Below are 17174 nucleotides of genomic sequence, written 5' to 3'. Positions count from 1 at the left end.
ATCATCAATCATCATCATCATCATCATCATCATCATCATCAATCATCATCATCATCATCATCATCATCATCATCATCATCAATCATCATCATCATCATCATCATCATCATCATCATCATCATCATCATCATCATCATCATCATCATCATCATCATATCATCATCATCATCATCATCATCATCATCATCATCATCATCATCATCATCATCATCAATCATCATCATCATCATCATTCATCATCATCATCATCATCATCATCATCATCATCATCATCATATCATTCATCATCATCATCATCATCATCATCATATAATATATATTAATATAAAATAAAATTATTAGTGTTACTTTTACAATAAATCATTATTAATAATAAATAAATTATTAATATTATTATTATCATAATTATTAAATATAATATTTTTTATTTTTAATATTTATCGATAGAAAAACACAGATTCATCAATAAATATGTTTATTCATTGGTAATTAAAAAATTATTGATAAACACAAACTTGTAAATAATTTTTCGTCAATAAATTAATAATTTCTCATAGTAAATGAGAATTCATACTTCTACAGAGTTTTATCATTCATCAATGGAGTTCCTTTCATTCACTCTTTTTTTAGTTTCATCAACATCCTATTAATCGTCTAACGTACATAGATAGAAAAAAAAAAGGTAGAATAATTTTGTTAGATGAAAGAGAGAAGAATTGTTAAAAAAAAACTAAAAGAAAGTAAGAAAGAATAGAATGAATCATATTTTACCTTTTTAGGTCCTTTTAATGAACACAATTCCTTATTTAGTTTGATTTTTTTTGTATTTCTTTACTATTTATTTATTTCCTCTCAACAACAAAACATACCATTGTCGATATTGGAAGGTACTTAAGTTGGAGAAACAATGTGAGTTAATGCAGGGTTTTCCAGTAGGCACTCTGCGTCTGTACTCGGTACGTTGTGTTTCCGAGGGGCTCATCGCTGCACTGTTTTTGGTGCCTTTCTCCAATGCTCCAAGTGTCGGCAAAATGTATGTTTATTCAAGTTTTCATCAATTTTTTTCTTCACTACTCATTCAATGCATATTAATTAAGTGTTTTTTTTGTTAATATTCACTGCATGGTATAAATATTTCATGTAAACAGTCACGATCATCATACTCGTGAATTTTCAGAATCTGATGCTGATAAATGCTATGATCAAGTTAGTCTATAGAAGACCTTCTTTTCACTTCATGAATTAGTTTCCTAATTGAATTAAACCTAAATTTAAACTTTGATGGGTACATCCTAATAGTATATTTGATGGGTCTAATTATACGTTATTAAGTGAATATTACTTTATTTAGTGTATTTTTTTATAAGAGTTGAATCACTTGTTTCATATTTATTTATTATTGTTGATATAAGTAAATGATATTACATTATGTATAAATAGTTTTGTGAAATTCACATTTAATTTGTTTGGTTTTGCATATATTTAGAATGAGTAATCTTTTAGTATTAACGGCTTATATACTAATATTTATATACTAATATGACAAATGGTATAAAGAAATAAATCTCACACTTTGAAAACTAAGCTAATTATTATTGTCCAAATAACACGTTAAAAAATGTTATAATATATTTTTATAGATTTAAATCTTTACAAGAGGGATCCATTATTCATTCAAAGAGCATTTACGACTATGCAATAGTATTATAATTTCACTCATTCAATCTTTATTACGGATCAATTAGTAGATTCTATAGATAATTTATTTTGTTGAGAATTGAAGACTTTTGACTTTTAGAATAACTTTTGAATCAAACTTTTATCAGTTTTTTTTAATAAAAAAAATATTGACGAAGAATGAATATAATAAAAAAATATTTTAAGTATACTTCAATCCTTAAAAAAATGTTAATGAGTCACCATTCATAAAAAAAACGCTACCTTTTTTATATATACTTCTTACAATATACCTATGTAAAAAGACTACACACATCTCCAAGATCTAACAAAAGGAGCTAATGATTAATATAGAGCTTATGTTGTGAGGGTGTTGTTGTTTTTATATATGTGCAAGAAAATATTGCTTGCTTTCTTGAATAATTTTGATCATTTTACCTCTATTGATATTGTAAATATTGTGGTTGGTCAATTTCTTGTGTCAATATTTTTGGAAAACAATTCTAAGTTAGTACATTGTATAGTATTTTGATACAGGTTGTCGGAAGGCTCATGATATTATGGATTCGATTTTGGAGGACCTTATGTAAGAATCTTTTGTCTTTGTGGACTATGTGAGTGAGTTTTTTCAAAAGAGTTGGAGTGTCCGTTAAATTCTTTATTGATTTATTTTATTACTTGCTGATATAAAAAAAAGGAGCTATCAAACTTTTATCAAATTAAAAGTTATAGATGAAAATTAGGGTATAATTTTTTTTCGCTTAACAATGTAATAGTTTAAATAGTATGTTCAACTATAACTTTATTCACTAAATTTATGACACCATTCTTTATTTTGAAAATAAAATGAACTTAGGTTTCAAAACAAAGGTAATGTTAATCTCAATCATGTGAAAATGGTCAAAACTCAATTTTCAAGCAACACGATGACATCTTCATCTGACACGACTTAAGGATTATATTTTAAATTTAATTTATGATTCAAAAATGTTTTTCTTCATTGTGACTTTCAAAAAGGTGCATATGATTCCACCACTAGGTTTACATCTTGATTGGTGCTTGGATATTATGCAATAAAAGCATTTGTGTCTCACATTAAAAGAAAAAGACTTCATGGAGGAGCAAAACTAATGTGCAAAGGATTATGTATGGTTTTGTGTTGTGTTCATGGTATTCTAAAAGGTGGTGTACTTTTTGTAAAGGGGTTTTAAAATATTTTTGGAGGTTAGTGTTTGGTGGTTTGTTTATGTATTTCGGTGTTTGATGTGTTGTTATTTTCTAAGTGTTGTCGAGGAAGAACTTCTTTTGTTGGTTTTGGGGTAAGGAATAACTAATAATTTTTTTTGGAAGTTTGGAATGGATTGATGTGTGATGTCCTATAATATCTTTCTTCTTGATTTTTGTATAAGGGTTGAGTCACCTCTTAATGATCTATATTTATTTATTATTTATTGTTGAAAAAATATATTTACATTGTGATTTATTCTTTTTCCTTTTAAATGAGTTAATGTATTTATTTTCCCATTAAATTTGTGATGACAATGTTACTATACATAATTATTGTTATTTTTTATGTACACATTGTAATTGAAATGAAAGGTATCCTTACCTTATCCACGTTTTGATTTACTTAAATTTTTGGAGATGGAATCACGTTTGATATTAAAGTAATGCCGAGTACAAAATTTATTTTATTTTTTTGCCAATAAAAAAAACCAAACATTTTTTTTCTTTGTACAATTTTTTTTATATGCAATTCACGAGTGAACATGTGTTTCCCTGATTAAATACAACGAGTAACCGCAGCAATTTTAAACATATCCTTACCTTATCAAACTAAAGACTATCACTTCAATAAATTATTAATATAATTATAACTTGAATATTAGTAAGATCAGTGATATTGTCAAACCAATTTTGTAATAATACATTTTTAATTAATTATTAATAAAAAAATCATCTGAAAAAAAAATATTTTTTCTTATACTGCAATTCTTAATTGCAATAAATGGCGATAAATTGAGTAAAGAATACAATAAATATTTTAACTAAATTAGTTATAATTAGAAATTAGCTAACTACAATATTTTGTCCTCTTCCATTCTTAGGTCGATTTTGGTTCTTCTATTTCTTTATCGTCATGTTAAAAGAATATGCAATTTTGATCTAGTGTAATTTAGACAGAATCGTAATTGAATTCAATTGGACCAAAAATAAAATAAATAATGCATATGTAAGGATTATAGTCAAATTAGGAATTTATGTTAAATCAAGGGACTATTATTGCAAAAGAAAAATAAAGAAAAATAGTAGATATGTAACCTTAGAAATTAAAACTTCAATCCGATTTTCAATGATAGAAATTTGGGAAAATTAATAACAAATTAACAGTATTAGGGCAAGGTACCTTACGGCATCTTTGGGGCACTGTGCTGTGCATTCTCCGACAATCTACCATCTTCTGCAATTTCTTAGGCCGACAAGGGACTGCAAGACCTCGTTACTGTCTGAGTGCAACAAAATCACTCAAGCTCAAATGGTAATCTCATGGTAAACAATTATAAATACGTAGTTATATTAAAAACTTGAATAAAAAAGAGTTTAACCATTCATAAATTTTCTATTTTGACTCCAATTTGCTCATTCAATTTTTTGTTTCTCAACTGTTGATTGCAACAACTAAATATCCTTCCCTGACATGATCATTTTTTTTTTCTTCATAGAATCGTCACCTACTGAACTTGCAACCCTCTGAATTCAAAAGCTAGGGGAGTCTACCTGCAAGGTTATTTATGGCGAGAACGACACGCATTCATAATTTCCTGAGTGTAGATGGTGAACAACTTGCTAGTGGGGTGTTATCAGACATTGTATCCTTCTCATTATTTGATGAGTTAAAATCTTAAAGCATGCATATGCTGATAACAGTTAAAATCCCAAAAGGGAGAGAAAGCGTTGCTGTGAGATGTGTTTCTTGACTTGTAATTATCATATTGTTCATTCATTGGAATACATGTTTTTACTATTATCTTTTAGTAATAATTATATCATGTCAGCGAATTGCAGTGTGAATGCAGAAAAACCCTTTCATTGTACGTATGTGCAGTAGGGTCGTAGGGGCCTGGGACAAGTGAGTGCAATAATGCATAAACTACATGGATCCTTGGAAGAGTACAAACGTAAAAGTCCTCCTTCCTTGAGCATTTTTAAGAAATCAATAATAAATAAACAGTAGAAAAGAATGCGTTGATAAGGTGGGAGAAGACCTGCATATTGCTAATGATTTCTCTTCTGCATAATTTGTTCTCTGATATCTGAATAGCAAAGGTTTGAGCTCATTTATGCATAATTTTATAGTATTACGGCGATGAACAAAATGCTGCAAAAAATACTTGAATTAATGCATAGAATAAGGTCTAACATTGGATACTGATATATACTTCCCATATATTACCATGCTTAAATAAAGATATCAACATCTTATAGCCAAATATGAGGCATAAAAACATTGCAGAAAATTGAAACATAAAATCATTCTATCTTTATAAATCAAAATTTAAAAAAGAGAACGATATCACAGAAAAATGTTCTTAAGTTTGGTGTGTAAAATCTTGGTTATATATTTATTACGATATACGAATTTTTATATATATCTATATAATATTATGACATCAGACCTTGCCGATAAAAAAAGATATCAGATCCCCATATGAATACTTGCAAGTGAGGTCAGATTTGGTGATATTAAAATCTCAATTGTTAGATTTTGATTGTACAACATATATGGTGGTAGCCAAATAGCACTGACTACGAATCTCGACTGCATTAAATCGGAGTTATTTATAGATTTTTCTCCTCTCTTACTTTCTTCTGTCCTTCAGGGCTTGTAAGGAAGGATAGGAGCTTTTCCTCTGTCTAAAGTCAGATTCTTCTGTAGGTTACACTAATAGTCTCAAGAAAAAATGCAGCAGGGAATTAACTTTTTTTCTTACCTTATGTCATCTGCCATCACTGTTGCTGCTGTAGTGGTCCATGTGATCTATTGAAGCCAAAATTCAGGGACTTTTTATAGATCTTGGATTTGCTTTATTTTCCTTTTTATAAATTATATTTTGTTATGAATCAAAGTTAAGACCGGAGTTATGTATACAAACCCTAAATAGTTATTTCAATGAATTATATTTATTAATCAAACTTTGGTGATGATTTTTTTAAGAATAATGTTACTGCAACTTACAATTCAAATAGGAAGAAATTAAAAGGGTTGTAGTTGTTGCACCAAGCTAAATCAAAAAGAAGTTTGACCCTCAACTGATTGGTGCAGTGAAGTCATGCTTATATGGAGCCATTAGCAATTTGACACTACTGAATTATTAGTAGCCTACCTCCGCAGTCTCAAGCAAGACGGCTGATTTGAATCGAATTATTAAAGTAATAAATTCTACAAATTTGTTCAACTTCACGAGTCAATTGCAGGAGATAGTGCTACAGTCACTCATTTGAATTGAATCTGGTAATTTGCTTTCATCTCCCACACTTTCATCCCTTCGTTCTTCTAGAATCTTCTGTAGTTCTTGAGGGAGGCAGGGAATTTCCAAAACCCCCTTTTGCTGGAAACCATACTCTTCTCTAGCACGCTCCAGCAGTTCCAAAAATGCAGGGTTAGACAAATAGTGCAACTCCACAACAAACCGTTTGGTTTCTTCACCCTTGTTAGCAACAACCACAAAGTGTCCTTCCGAAACGTCATCTGGCACTTGTGCTGATGCATGCAGTGGATCTTCGTTGATAATCTGTGTTAGTGATCTCCTTATTGGTGCTAAGACTTCTGAGAGACCATCGTGAATCTTGCTAAAGAAAGACAAAAGCATCATGAACTTTGTAATATAATGTATATATCTTAATTAATTAAAATCTTGATAATGGTTGGAAAAGGTTCTTTTGATAGATGAGGTTGCAGTTTCATGATTATGGAGTGTGGATATTTATAATGAGATGAGAAGGAGGATGAGATGAAGAAGCAATACGTAAAAATTCTTGAGAGTTACTACTGTGGGAGCCTTTTGCTTATTGGTGCAAAACATGCACACTTAATGCAACGTTTTGACGGTCTTTTTCAACCTTCTGGACTCACATATAGACAATTGGCGTGTATTTCTTACGCGGTGTCTCCGTGAGTATCACCCGTGCAATATTCGTGTAAATTGAGTAGCACTGTGATTTCTTTTCTTATAAGCCTTGGCATCTTGTATTTGTGCCCTTCTTTTGTTTTATATTTTTCTGCATGATTAGGTGATACTGGAAACTATCCTTTTCAGATGTATTGATATGTTTGCACATCATCGAAGGAAAATAAATGGGACTCTTTTCATGATAGCTACCATTACCCCCAAAAACTTACCTCTAATTTAACACCTTCTGGCAAGTGGCACCACTATTGGTGTTTCATTTCGTCATCAACATCTCTTAGCGATTTTCCTGGTCCAGAATGTGGATGACCCTTGAATAATACCTTCGCAATCAAGGATTTTGAGAATCTTTATTAGAGTCTCCACTCGATTATTATGTATTTCTTCATCATGGACAACAAAAACGCTATGATACAATGAATTACAACGAAAGTTTTAGGATCAGACCAAATCCTAATATCACTATATTTCGGTATATTTCTTTGCCAATGAAAGAAAAAACATATATTTCTTTGCCAATGAAAGAAAAAACATAACTGGAAACTTGATTTATGAAATCTCAACATTGGATTTAGTCTAAACCATGATTTTAAAACGCATCACAATTATAATCACACTGTAAAGAATCACTGCTCATTTCAATCCTTTTTCAGCTGCTGCAATTTCAGCTGCATCAACAACTATTTTCTCACAAATTTTCACAATAAACTACAACCACAATTTATATTGAGGTTGCAGATTATTGCAGGAATAAGTAGAATTGGATTTTGAGGCAAGAACACGCAATATATCTCCATGATTGGGTGTCTAAGCCAGGTAGGACTGGGAGGCATTCCACATGTCATTTAATGCAACCTTTGGCTCATTCAGTTCTTGCATTTGTTGGATCTTTAACGGTTACTGTTGGCGAGTCAATGATATATGTAATGATTTTGAGAAGGTCAAGATTATAAATGCAACAGACAAAATTTTGTATGTAGCAGTTAGGTGTGTTATTGATAGCGTGATTTATAAACTCTCTCACCCTTAGAAAATCCTAGGGCTTTTTCAAAAATTAGAGTTTAATTTTGAATCTAGAAACTCTTTCTCTATCTCTCTCTCTCCTCCTCTCACTTTCTTCCTTGTGTTTAAACTTACTCAATCATTGACCCAAAAACAATTGTTCAAAACTATTAAATTTGTCTGTTTTCATAAGAACTTCCTCACTCTTATTAGATGGAACTAATTGTTCAAAACTAGTCTTTTATGTACAATAGAATACAAAATAATGCCTGTTTTCTGTTTCTTAAAAGACTGACAGATAAATGAAAGAAATTGAGAGAAAAGATCATTACAAAAATAAGTTGTTGCTTAAGCACATAAATTCCATCTTGAAGAACCCAAAGCGTAGTGTCCACGGATTTGGGTGCGGCCATCTTTTTGTTTTTTTATTTATTTATTTGGCTTTGTACATGGATTTTTAACACCTCTAATATCTTCACATTCAATGTTTGTTTTTTTTTGAAAAAAAATAATATTTCTCAATCCTTTTATCAGTCAAGACAATTTTATTACGAATATCAGCATTGTATGGTTACCATTTTAGCACACTTATTATATTCCCAGCTATTACTTTTTATTTCTATTTTTTTTTATAAAAAAATCTCTCTCATTCTCTTTATCAGTCAAAATAATTTTATTAAGAATATCAGCATTTTATGGTAACCATTTTTATTATATTCCCAACTTTCCCATCCTAAATGAACTCAATTACAATCAGTAACTTCTAATTTTGAAATATTTAAAAAATAGAATATTTTTAGTAAAGATTAAAAATAAAAAAAGACTGTTGAGAGTGGGATTTGAAACCCACGCCCTTTCGGACCAGAACCTTAATCTGGCGCCTTAGACCAACTCGGCCATCTCAACTCATGAGAATTTTCCACATATAAATGAATAAAATAAAGAATGAACTGTGTAATTAGAAGGGGAAAAAATTGAATCTTTTGGTTGAGAAATTTTGAAATTCTACTATGACTATAAGCTAGGAAAGTTTAGCACTGTTTCAAAAGAAAATGAAATGTTTGTAGAAGATGGTATGCATATAGTGAAGGTGTGTAGGGTGGTGGTGATCAATCGCTAATTCTAGAGGAAGAGCTAAATTATTACTGATATATTAGAGAAGGAAGCAGCATCAGAAATCATAAAAGAAGAAAGACTACGAATATTAGGGTGGGGACTATGTACAGTACTAGTGGTCTGGCGTTTGGCTTTGTAAGGGTACAGAATTGCCCCCTATATTCATTTGTTTAAATTTTCCTCAATTGGAAAAAGTACCAACTTCCCAAAATGATAAAAAAAACCCGGATGAATCAGGTTATTTTTACTCCACTAGGTCATGATTTGTTGAAATTTTATGCTGATGCTGCTAGAGGTTCACCTGATTGGGGGAAGTGTGTCAGCAGAAATGCTGGTATATGTTAGGCTTATGAAGCTGAAATCCAGGTTCTTCTTTTTTTGTGATTTTGAGCTTAACATATTTAAATAGGATATGATTCTTCTCAACTGCAAAGTTCACAAGTAATAATAATTTGTATGAAAGTATGAACTCATGTCTTCAAAGATCAAAATCTGGCTGAGAAGAGAATCAGAAGCTATGGTGCCACAAAGTTATATGTACTTCTGTTCTCAAGTTACTTTCATAAGATTTTTTTTTCTTCACAGTTACTCTACAAATACTGTACAGGATATAATCTCTCCGACAAAATGTACAGTTGGATTTTTTTGTCTTTTAACCCTAAAGTAATATACTAACTTGGAAAATTAATTTAAACCATCTATAAGTGAAAGCTTGGATGATAAAATCAAATGTTTTGGACTGATGCGTCAATCTTGGTAATTGTGTTTCCCTTATATGTTCTTTCTTTTTCCTCTTGAACGAGTTTGGGTATTTCTCGTTCACAACTTAGTAATTGACTTGGCAAAATAAAAAGTTTTAAAGCCACCCAAAATAGTTGTAATTTAATATATTCTTCTGTTATTTTTTCATTGAAAGAACACGATCATGTTTGGAGATACAGAAAGCAACTCGTAATTAGATTTTGTTCCTAACACTTGTTCTCTACAATGGAAGATAACAATCGATTCATTCCTATCTTTGGCTATGCTTTTGGGGCTTCTAGAATCTTCTGTAACTCCTGAGGTCGACAAGGGAGAGCAAGAGCTCCTTGGTGTCGGAAACCATACTCTTCTTGAGCTTGGTCCAACAATCCCAAGAAGGCAGGATCAGACAAGTAATCTAACCCAACAATAAACCTTTTTGTTTCCTTACCCTTCATTGCAAGAACAGCAAAATAACCTTCCATAACATCATATGGTGCCTCAGTTGGGGCACCATCTTCACTGAAGTTGCTGAATGCAGGCCTTCTAGCTACAAGCAGTGAAAGACCCTTTTCTATCCTCCCAACAAAATACCTAAGCATCTCGATTTGTTTTCTTCTGATGAAAAATAGTGAATTAAAGAGTTAGAAGTTTTAGAACTTGGTGTTGTATTCAGAGTTTGTCTATTTATGCTAAAGAGCAAACGCGGAATTTCTTGACTCTATAGGTTACATACAGTGGATGACGTGTTTCCATGCATTGCATTTATTGGTAATTTGCCATTATTTGAGGGATCCTCTTATCTTTGAGGGAGGGCCTAGCTAGAATTTGTTGTCCCCTTATTCTTATAATGTATATGTTCAACTACTACAATCTAAGAGTTTGATTTTTTTAGGCTAAAGTGAATGTTTCAAACGGAATTCAAATTTTAAAAGTAAAATGTTGAAATGGAAACAACTTGATTTAGTCAATACAATTTTAAAATTACATCATTTAAGTAAAAAAAATTGTTTTTTTCTTGTTATAATTTGGTAGATTACTATGAACCTATCAACATTAGGTTGTGATATAGGTTTTTAGTTGTAACTCTGAGTCGATACCCTTGAGATTTAATTTGGTACTATGAGAAATTGCGTTATATGCATGTTAATGAATTGAATCTTTGATGTTGATTTGCAAATGAATTTTAAAATCATCTGGAGTAATTAGTTTTTTTTATCAGTAAAAAAAATAATTAATAGAGGTATTTTAGGGATACCTCAATCCTTATACAAGAAATCAAAAAGCACCACTACACCTAAAACATCCTTTGAAAACTAAGCTTGAACTGCGAACTACCCAACATAGAGTTGCAAGACAATTGCATCTACCTTCGCACCCTAGTTACAAAACACTTTGAAGGGTCCGTTCCCAATCCGTCCCCTGACCTGCACGCAACGACCTGCTTTCGTCACGGGAGCAGCTCGAGCAGTCCACCGACATTCGACGGGTTCGGGACTGGACTACATCACCTCAATCTAAAGAGATCGTGCTCTTCCGACCCTACCTTTGTTTTGTCACTCACATATCTAACCTTTATTAATTTTGATAGACCTCATATAGACAACTGATCAGAGACACCAATCGGAGTAAGAAAAACATGTTAATCGTACCTTCACAGTTACCTATGACCAAACATTCAGTTGTTCCATCGTGAAGATTTCAAGATGGTCTACATTTTCATTTCTAAACATCTTCTTATTCTTTTGTTTCCATAGTTCTCCTATTATGCTATACACACATAACCATATTTGATTGACAGATTCACTTTCCTCAATCATCCTAAACTGTGAGAAATGCATTTTTGGCTCATGATGAATCGTCGATGCCAAACCCACCCACTCATAGCATTTTGACCAAACCAACCAAGCTACCCTACAGATACAAAAAAGATGTGACGTTGTTTCCGCTCCCTCCCCACACATATACAAATGCTACTCTCCAAAGTTATCCCCCCATTCACCAGATTTACTTTAGATACTATTTTATCCTCCAGCACCCGCCATGCTGTCAAATGAGCTGATGGTTGGGCCTTAATCCTCCAAAACCCTTCATACATAGTGACTCCTTCCCTCTGTTCTACACCTTTTAGAATATTATACACAAATTTGACTGTAAACTTTGTCGTATTTCTTTCCACACCCACTGATAAGTGTCTAATTTCAGTAATATTTCATATTAAAATATAGGCACTTATGAGGATTTATTGCTAATTTACATATAAAATAATCCCTAATTTATGAATTTATACCTTTTTATATTTGTTATGATTTTTATTTGAATAAGAGTATTTTATTCCCAAATTTGGTGTTAATTGCATAATTCTAAGGAAGATTGGAGATTTGGATTTAAGATGAATGATTTGAGCTAAAAAGATAAAGATAGAAGGTCATAGAATGGAAAAAGATGCAAAGAAAGATTGAGCTTTTTTTTATGTTTTATCATTTAGCCCATTAGCGCGACATAGGAAGCAACCTAACCCTAGAAAACTAGGATAAATAGAGGGCTAGAGGCTCAATTGTAGTGTGCCAGATTGAGAGGAAAACACCATAGAGTGAATTGTAACCCAATTGGGAGAATGGAAGGTGCTAGAAGTATGTGTGGCTAATTCTATCATTTGGGATTGAGAGTAATCTGCTCAAACTCTTATGTATTGAGGTGATATTTTATATATTAATATTCAGTTCTTGATTGATTGTTGGTATTGTTGTTTTACTTTTAACTTTCCGTGACAAATTGAGAATCTTAAACCTGACCGAGAGGTATTTTTAGGGTTCAGATCTAAACATCAATACTTAGCATATTTGAGTGCTAGAGATAGACTTGAAATGTTAATTGTCATTAACTTCTAAGTGTGATTTCTAAGTTGTTTTTATAAGTATGCGAGATATCGATATTTAGGAAACATTCTTAAGAATTTTATATGCGAGAGATCGATATAAATGAATTTTCTACGTGCATCAATTTCAATCGAAGAACTTAATATTAACATGCTAATCAAAATACATGAGAGTGAAAAGAGATGAAAACTAATCCCTATTTTTCCAATTGAAGCAACTAATTCTTTGTTTGTTTTCTTATTGATCAGTGTCAACATCATCACTTCAAACTCTTTTTATTGTTCTGTTGTTATATTTAGCGGATATTGTACTCGATAATTCATTGTTCCTTGTGGGATCGATATCCGTCCTTAGGGACAATTATTACTTTTGACAAACACGGTGCACTTGCCGTAAAAAGTCATCACCCACATATTCTCATTTTCCACATTGATATTCTTGCTTCCCATTAGTATTATCAGTTCTTGCTCCTAATGCTTTTTCCAATCAAACAGACTCCTCATCCTATCTTCCATACCTACTCAAGATTGTTGATCCACTCTCTTCCTTGCCACAACTTGTCTTCCTTGCCAAAACAAATAGAAAAAAAGTCTCGGAAACTTATCTTTTAGAATCTCATTACCCAGCCATTTATCCTCCCACAAAATTATCTCTCTCCCATTCTCGACCTCCCTAAAAAAGTTATCCTCAAAATTTCTTTTCCAACCCTCAAACCTCCAGATTTCCTTCAAATCTCTCCACCACAAGGAGTTTGACCTACTAATCCTTTAAGTCCTTAGGTTTCTCCAACCTCCGTACTTTGATTCCAACACCTTTATCCACAAACCTTTTTTGTCGGTGCCCAACCATCATATCCACTTTCCTAAAAGAGAAACATTGAACTTACTTATCTCTAACATTCCTAGCCCTCCCATCTCCTTTGATTCACAAACTTTTTTCCACGAAACCCACACTACCTTCCTTCCTTCTGAGCCTCATCCCCATAAGAAGTTCCTCTGTAATCTCTCTAACTACTTGGCCACCATGACTGACATTTTTATATAACAACAAATAGAATAAGGTTAAAGAATATAACACTGACTTAATCAGGCACAAGCAGTCCACCATATAGATAAACTTGTCTTTAATGGAGTAATTAATTTAATTTGTTGCTATTGAAACAAATCAAAACAAATACAAAGTCTTTTATACAAATTCACAAAGCTGTAGCAAGTACTCTTGAATTATTTTTCTTTTTGGCTTAGGGGTTGAATTAGCTTAATAGATGGGAAACTGAAATTAATTTAGAGTTTCAGTAGTAGAAGAGACAACACTGATGTGTATATATGTATGTTTAATTTTGAACTTATCTAGACTAAAGGTTAAGGTTCACAAGACTTATCTTAGTAGTGTAGTAGGAGAACCATTTGCTTTTGGGAACTTTTAACATTCTTGAAATATTTACATTTCTCCAGAACTTTACCCAAATGAATAAACTCTAAAAAATTATGGATATGAATAAATTGCTTGTTAAAAATAATATTTTTTAAAAATGTATTTTTTAAGACTTTAACTAAAACAATTAACTCAAGGTGTGTTTTTCATACTATATTCTATTTCGAATGATCATGAAAAGTGAGTGGGGAAAGTTGTGAGATGAAATGAAAGAGGATGGACATGAGACTTAGAGTGGAGAAGAAGTAGATTTGAGTGGGAGAAAGCACCAGAAGTGTTAATCAATAACTTAAACAATGTTAATTTTAAGAGGGATATGACTGTTTGGACCAATTATAACGCATGACTTCTACAATGTCAACAACAGAAATTTTTAGAGTTGGAGTCCGTTTTTAATAACATTGGGCTGTAGCCACAAAGTAGTGAAGGAAGTCATATTGCAAAGCAGTTTCATCATCATATCAACAGGAAGGGCAAAGAGAAAAGTTTAGTAATTGTGAGAAGTAAAGAGTATGCAGACAATGACTAATAGGTGGGGGATGACATCTTTGTATGTCATTGATGGATCTGTCAATGGTAAAAAAATGATTTTAAATATGCCAGAGCATACCTTTTTTGGAAACTTTTTATAGGATGAATAGTCCAATCATTCAAGTTTCTTTATTAAGATAAAGTTTATTGTCCCAATTTCACTAACCAATTTACGTTTTTATCACAATTCTTATAAGTCCTTATTGTAATATTTATATTATTCTAGGTGATATAGGATTTTTTTTATAATGTCGGTAGATATGCTTTGAAATTTTTTTTTTAAGACTTTGAAGCATGAAATACTCATTTTATTTATTTTATTTATAAAAAAACTCAAAAATTTGATGATTTTTTACTATAAGTGCACATAATTTGTCATTATAAGTGTATATCAATCTTAGACCATTGTCCCTAAGAACGGATATCGATTCCAAAAAGAACAATTGAATTATCAAATACAATATTCGTTAAATATAAAACATAATAATAAAAAGTTAATTTGAAAATTATTATATTGACAAAAATTAATAAGAAAACAAATCAAATCCATTTTTTTCACATTACGATGTTTAACATTATGTTTTTTTATTGAAATTGATGTCCATATAAAAGTCATTTATATCGATTTCTCACATATAAAATTATTAAGAATGTTTTCTAAATATTGATTTCTTGCATATTTATTAAAACAACTTATAATCACACTCAAACGTTAATAACAATTAACATTTCAAGTTTAATAAATAATTATAGAGATTTTATTTTTAATAAAATTTTTTGTCATTTACAAAATTATCACCGTACACATAATTATTAAAAAAATTATAATAATAACAAAAGGGAAGAATGTTATTTATCATTATTCACATACTTATTTAAATAATTATTTTTTGATTAATTATTCCTCTATATAAATATTTTTTTAAAATAATTATTACGTCTATGAATTTATAATTATTGAAGTTATTTTTATTTTTAAATTTTTTTCTTTCCCCTTTTAAAACAATTCTTAAAATATTAAGAAAGCAACGTCAAAATTCGGTTCTCGAAAGCCAAAATCCAACATGTTTTCAAGACAGAATTCCAACACTTTCTTCCCTCAACGAGAACCATTGCGCAAATTCAAAAATTCAAACTTGCACAAGAAAGTTTACCTATGTAAATAATGTGTAGAATGTGCTACCATGGAAAAATAAAAAGAATGGTGCTATTTCAATGAAATTTTCTTCAAATAAGTATTAGAGATGCTCATATAAATAGAAGTTTGGTTTCAAAACATTAGGACTAATTAATTAGTATAGCATCTTAATGTAAATTAAAAACTTATCCACATCAGACAGTTAAATGCCGATGACCATACTAAACTACCCATTTGGTTTACAGCCCTCAGAGACCACACATAATAACGCAAACTTACAGCCAGTTTAGGAGTTCAAAGGGAACAAAACATCATCACTCTCCTACCTTTTTATGTCCCATAATGTCTACCTTTTGAACGAAATTTGAGAAAAGCACACAAGCTAATGAAACCATATGAATGGAATGATAAACAAAACTATACAACATGCCACCAACCACACTGGAAAATACCTAGCCAATTCTTTATATCTCCGTTGAAAGATATTATATTAACATGACACATTTCTAAAGATAAACTAATTTTAACTTAAAAAAAATATTTCATTCATTCTTCTATAAATACTTGTCGAGAAGTTTATTAACTTTCTTTCTATTTTCGTATCCTACAATGAAACAAGCTCAAAGTATAGTACCTTCACACCTGCAACTTAAGGAACTAATGCATTAACCAAGCCCATAATTACGATTATTAACTTAATCATTGGAAGGAAACTACAGAGAGTTACTAAATTAGAGCCTGAATACTAAAATTGCATCCTGCGAGCAATTACCACGAGACTAAAACCTAAATTTACTTATTCTTCTCCATACACAATCTATACACCACCACAGCGTAAAACAAGATAGGTGCACAGAGATTCACTACCTCTAGGTCGGTGGCAGGAGGGAAATTACCGAATTGATTCGAATGATCGAAGATCAAACCGTTGCTTTGCGGTGAAATCCGGTACCAGGGTCATCATCGGAGGGAAAAACCTGAAACCCCGTGACAAGCGCATCGGGAGGGCCACGTCGACACCTCTGTTCCATTTCTTGCACCGCATCAAGACTCCCGGAGAAGAGAGCCTCCACAGAGCCGTCCTTCCGGTTGCGCACCCACCCCTTCAACCCTAACTGCGTGGCATTCTCAATCGTCCAGTTCCGGTAAAACACTCCCTGAACCCTCCCCTTTATCACCACTCTCTCCTGCACCCAATCTAAATCACAATCGCACCACAGATAGTAAAGAACAATACGTAAGATTGAGTTCGTCTCGACGCACCGTTTTGGTAGAAGAGGGTCCTTGAGGTGTGGTCATCGCGGAGATAGAATGCCTGAGAGGAGAACGGAAATTGAAGATTCTAGAAGCGTTGTTTCTAGGATACGCGATGAGCGTGAATCGTGGCGGAAAAAGCGTAATAGTAGCTGGTGCCATTGCTCCCATTAGTATTGCCTTATTGCCACATTCGTGTGGGGTTAAAAACAG

At 31.8% G+C, this 17174-nt stretch overlaps 3 protein-coding genes and 1 non-coding gene across 4 annotated transcripts; all 4 read right to left on the bottom strand.

Moving 5' to 3' along the window:
* Positions 1 to 6143: 6143 nt before the first annotated feature.
* Positions 6144 to 6551, bottom strand: LOC137829420 (auxin-responsive protein SAUR40-like). The gene has a single exon (XM_068636222.1). The coding sequence runs from the start codon at positions 6549 to 6551 to the stop codon at positions 6144 to 6146; it is 408 nt and encodes a 135-aa protein (XP_068492323.1).
* Positions 6552 to 8692: 2141 nt separating this feature from the next.
* TRNAL-AAG (transfer RNA leucine (anticodon AAG)) lies at positions 8693 to 8774 on the bottom strand. The gene has a single exon. It is a non-coding gene; the product is annotated as a tRNA-Leu (tRNA).
* Positions 8775 to 9859: 1085 nt separating this feature from the next.
* LOC137830252 (auxin-induced protein X15-like) lies at positions 9860 to 10400 on the bottom strand. Its single transcript, XM_068637453.1, has one exon. It carries the CDS (start codon positions 10325 to 10327, stop codon positions 10007 to 10009), a length of 321 nt encoding a protein of 106 aa, XP_068493554.1. The 5' UTR covers positions 10328 to 10400; the 3' UTR covers positions 9860 to 10006.
* Positions 10401 to 16372: 5972 nt separating this feature from the next.
* Positions 16373 to 17132, bottom strand: LOC137830254 (uncharacterized). Its single transcript, XM_068637455.1, has 2 exons — positions 16971 to 17132; positions 16373 to 16894 (listed from the first exon to the last, which is right to left on the bottom strand). Exons 1-2 carry the CDS (start codon positions 17130 to 17132, stop codon positions 16628 to 16630), a joined length of 429 nt encoding a protein of 142 aa, XP_068493556.1. The 3' UTR covers positions 16373 to 16627.
* Between the last annotated feature and the right edge of the window lie 42 nt (positions 17133 to 17174).

This window comes from Phaseolus vulgaris, chromosome 7, assembly GCF_000499845.2.
Source record: "Phaseolus vulgaris cultivar G19833 chromosome 7, P. vulgaris v2.0, whole genome shotgun sequence".
Lineage (NCBI taxonomy): Eukaryota > Viridiplantae > Streptophyta > Magnoliopsida > Fabales > Fabaceae > Phaseolus > Phaseolus vulgaris.
The sequence above is the reverse complement of the archived record's forward strand: the minus strand, read 5'-3'. Positions and strand labels throughout refer to the sequence as shown.

Excerpts from the sequence above, each read along its gene's own strand:
- LOC137829420 (XM_068636222.1), bottom strand. The coding sequence starts at position 6,551 with ATGATGCTTTTGTCTTTCTTTAGCAAGATTCACGATGGTCTCTCAGAA.
- LOC137830252 (XM_068637453.1), bottom strand. The coding sequence starts at position 10,327 with ATGCTTAGGTATTTTGTTGGGAGGATAGAAAAGGGTCTTTCACTGCTT.
- LOC137830254 (XM_068637455.1), bottom strand. The coding sequence starts at position 17,132 with ATGGGAGCAATGGCACCAGCTACTATTACGCTTTTTCCGCCACGATTC. Across the intron at positions 16,895-16,970 it reads GACCCTCTTCTACCAAAACG|GAGAGAGTGGTGATAAAGGG; the intron begins GTGCGTCGAGAC and ends GATTGGGTGCAG.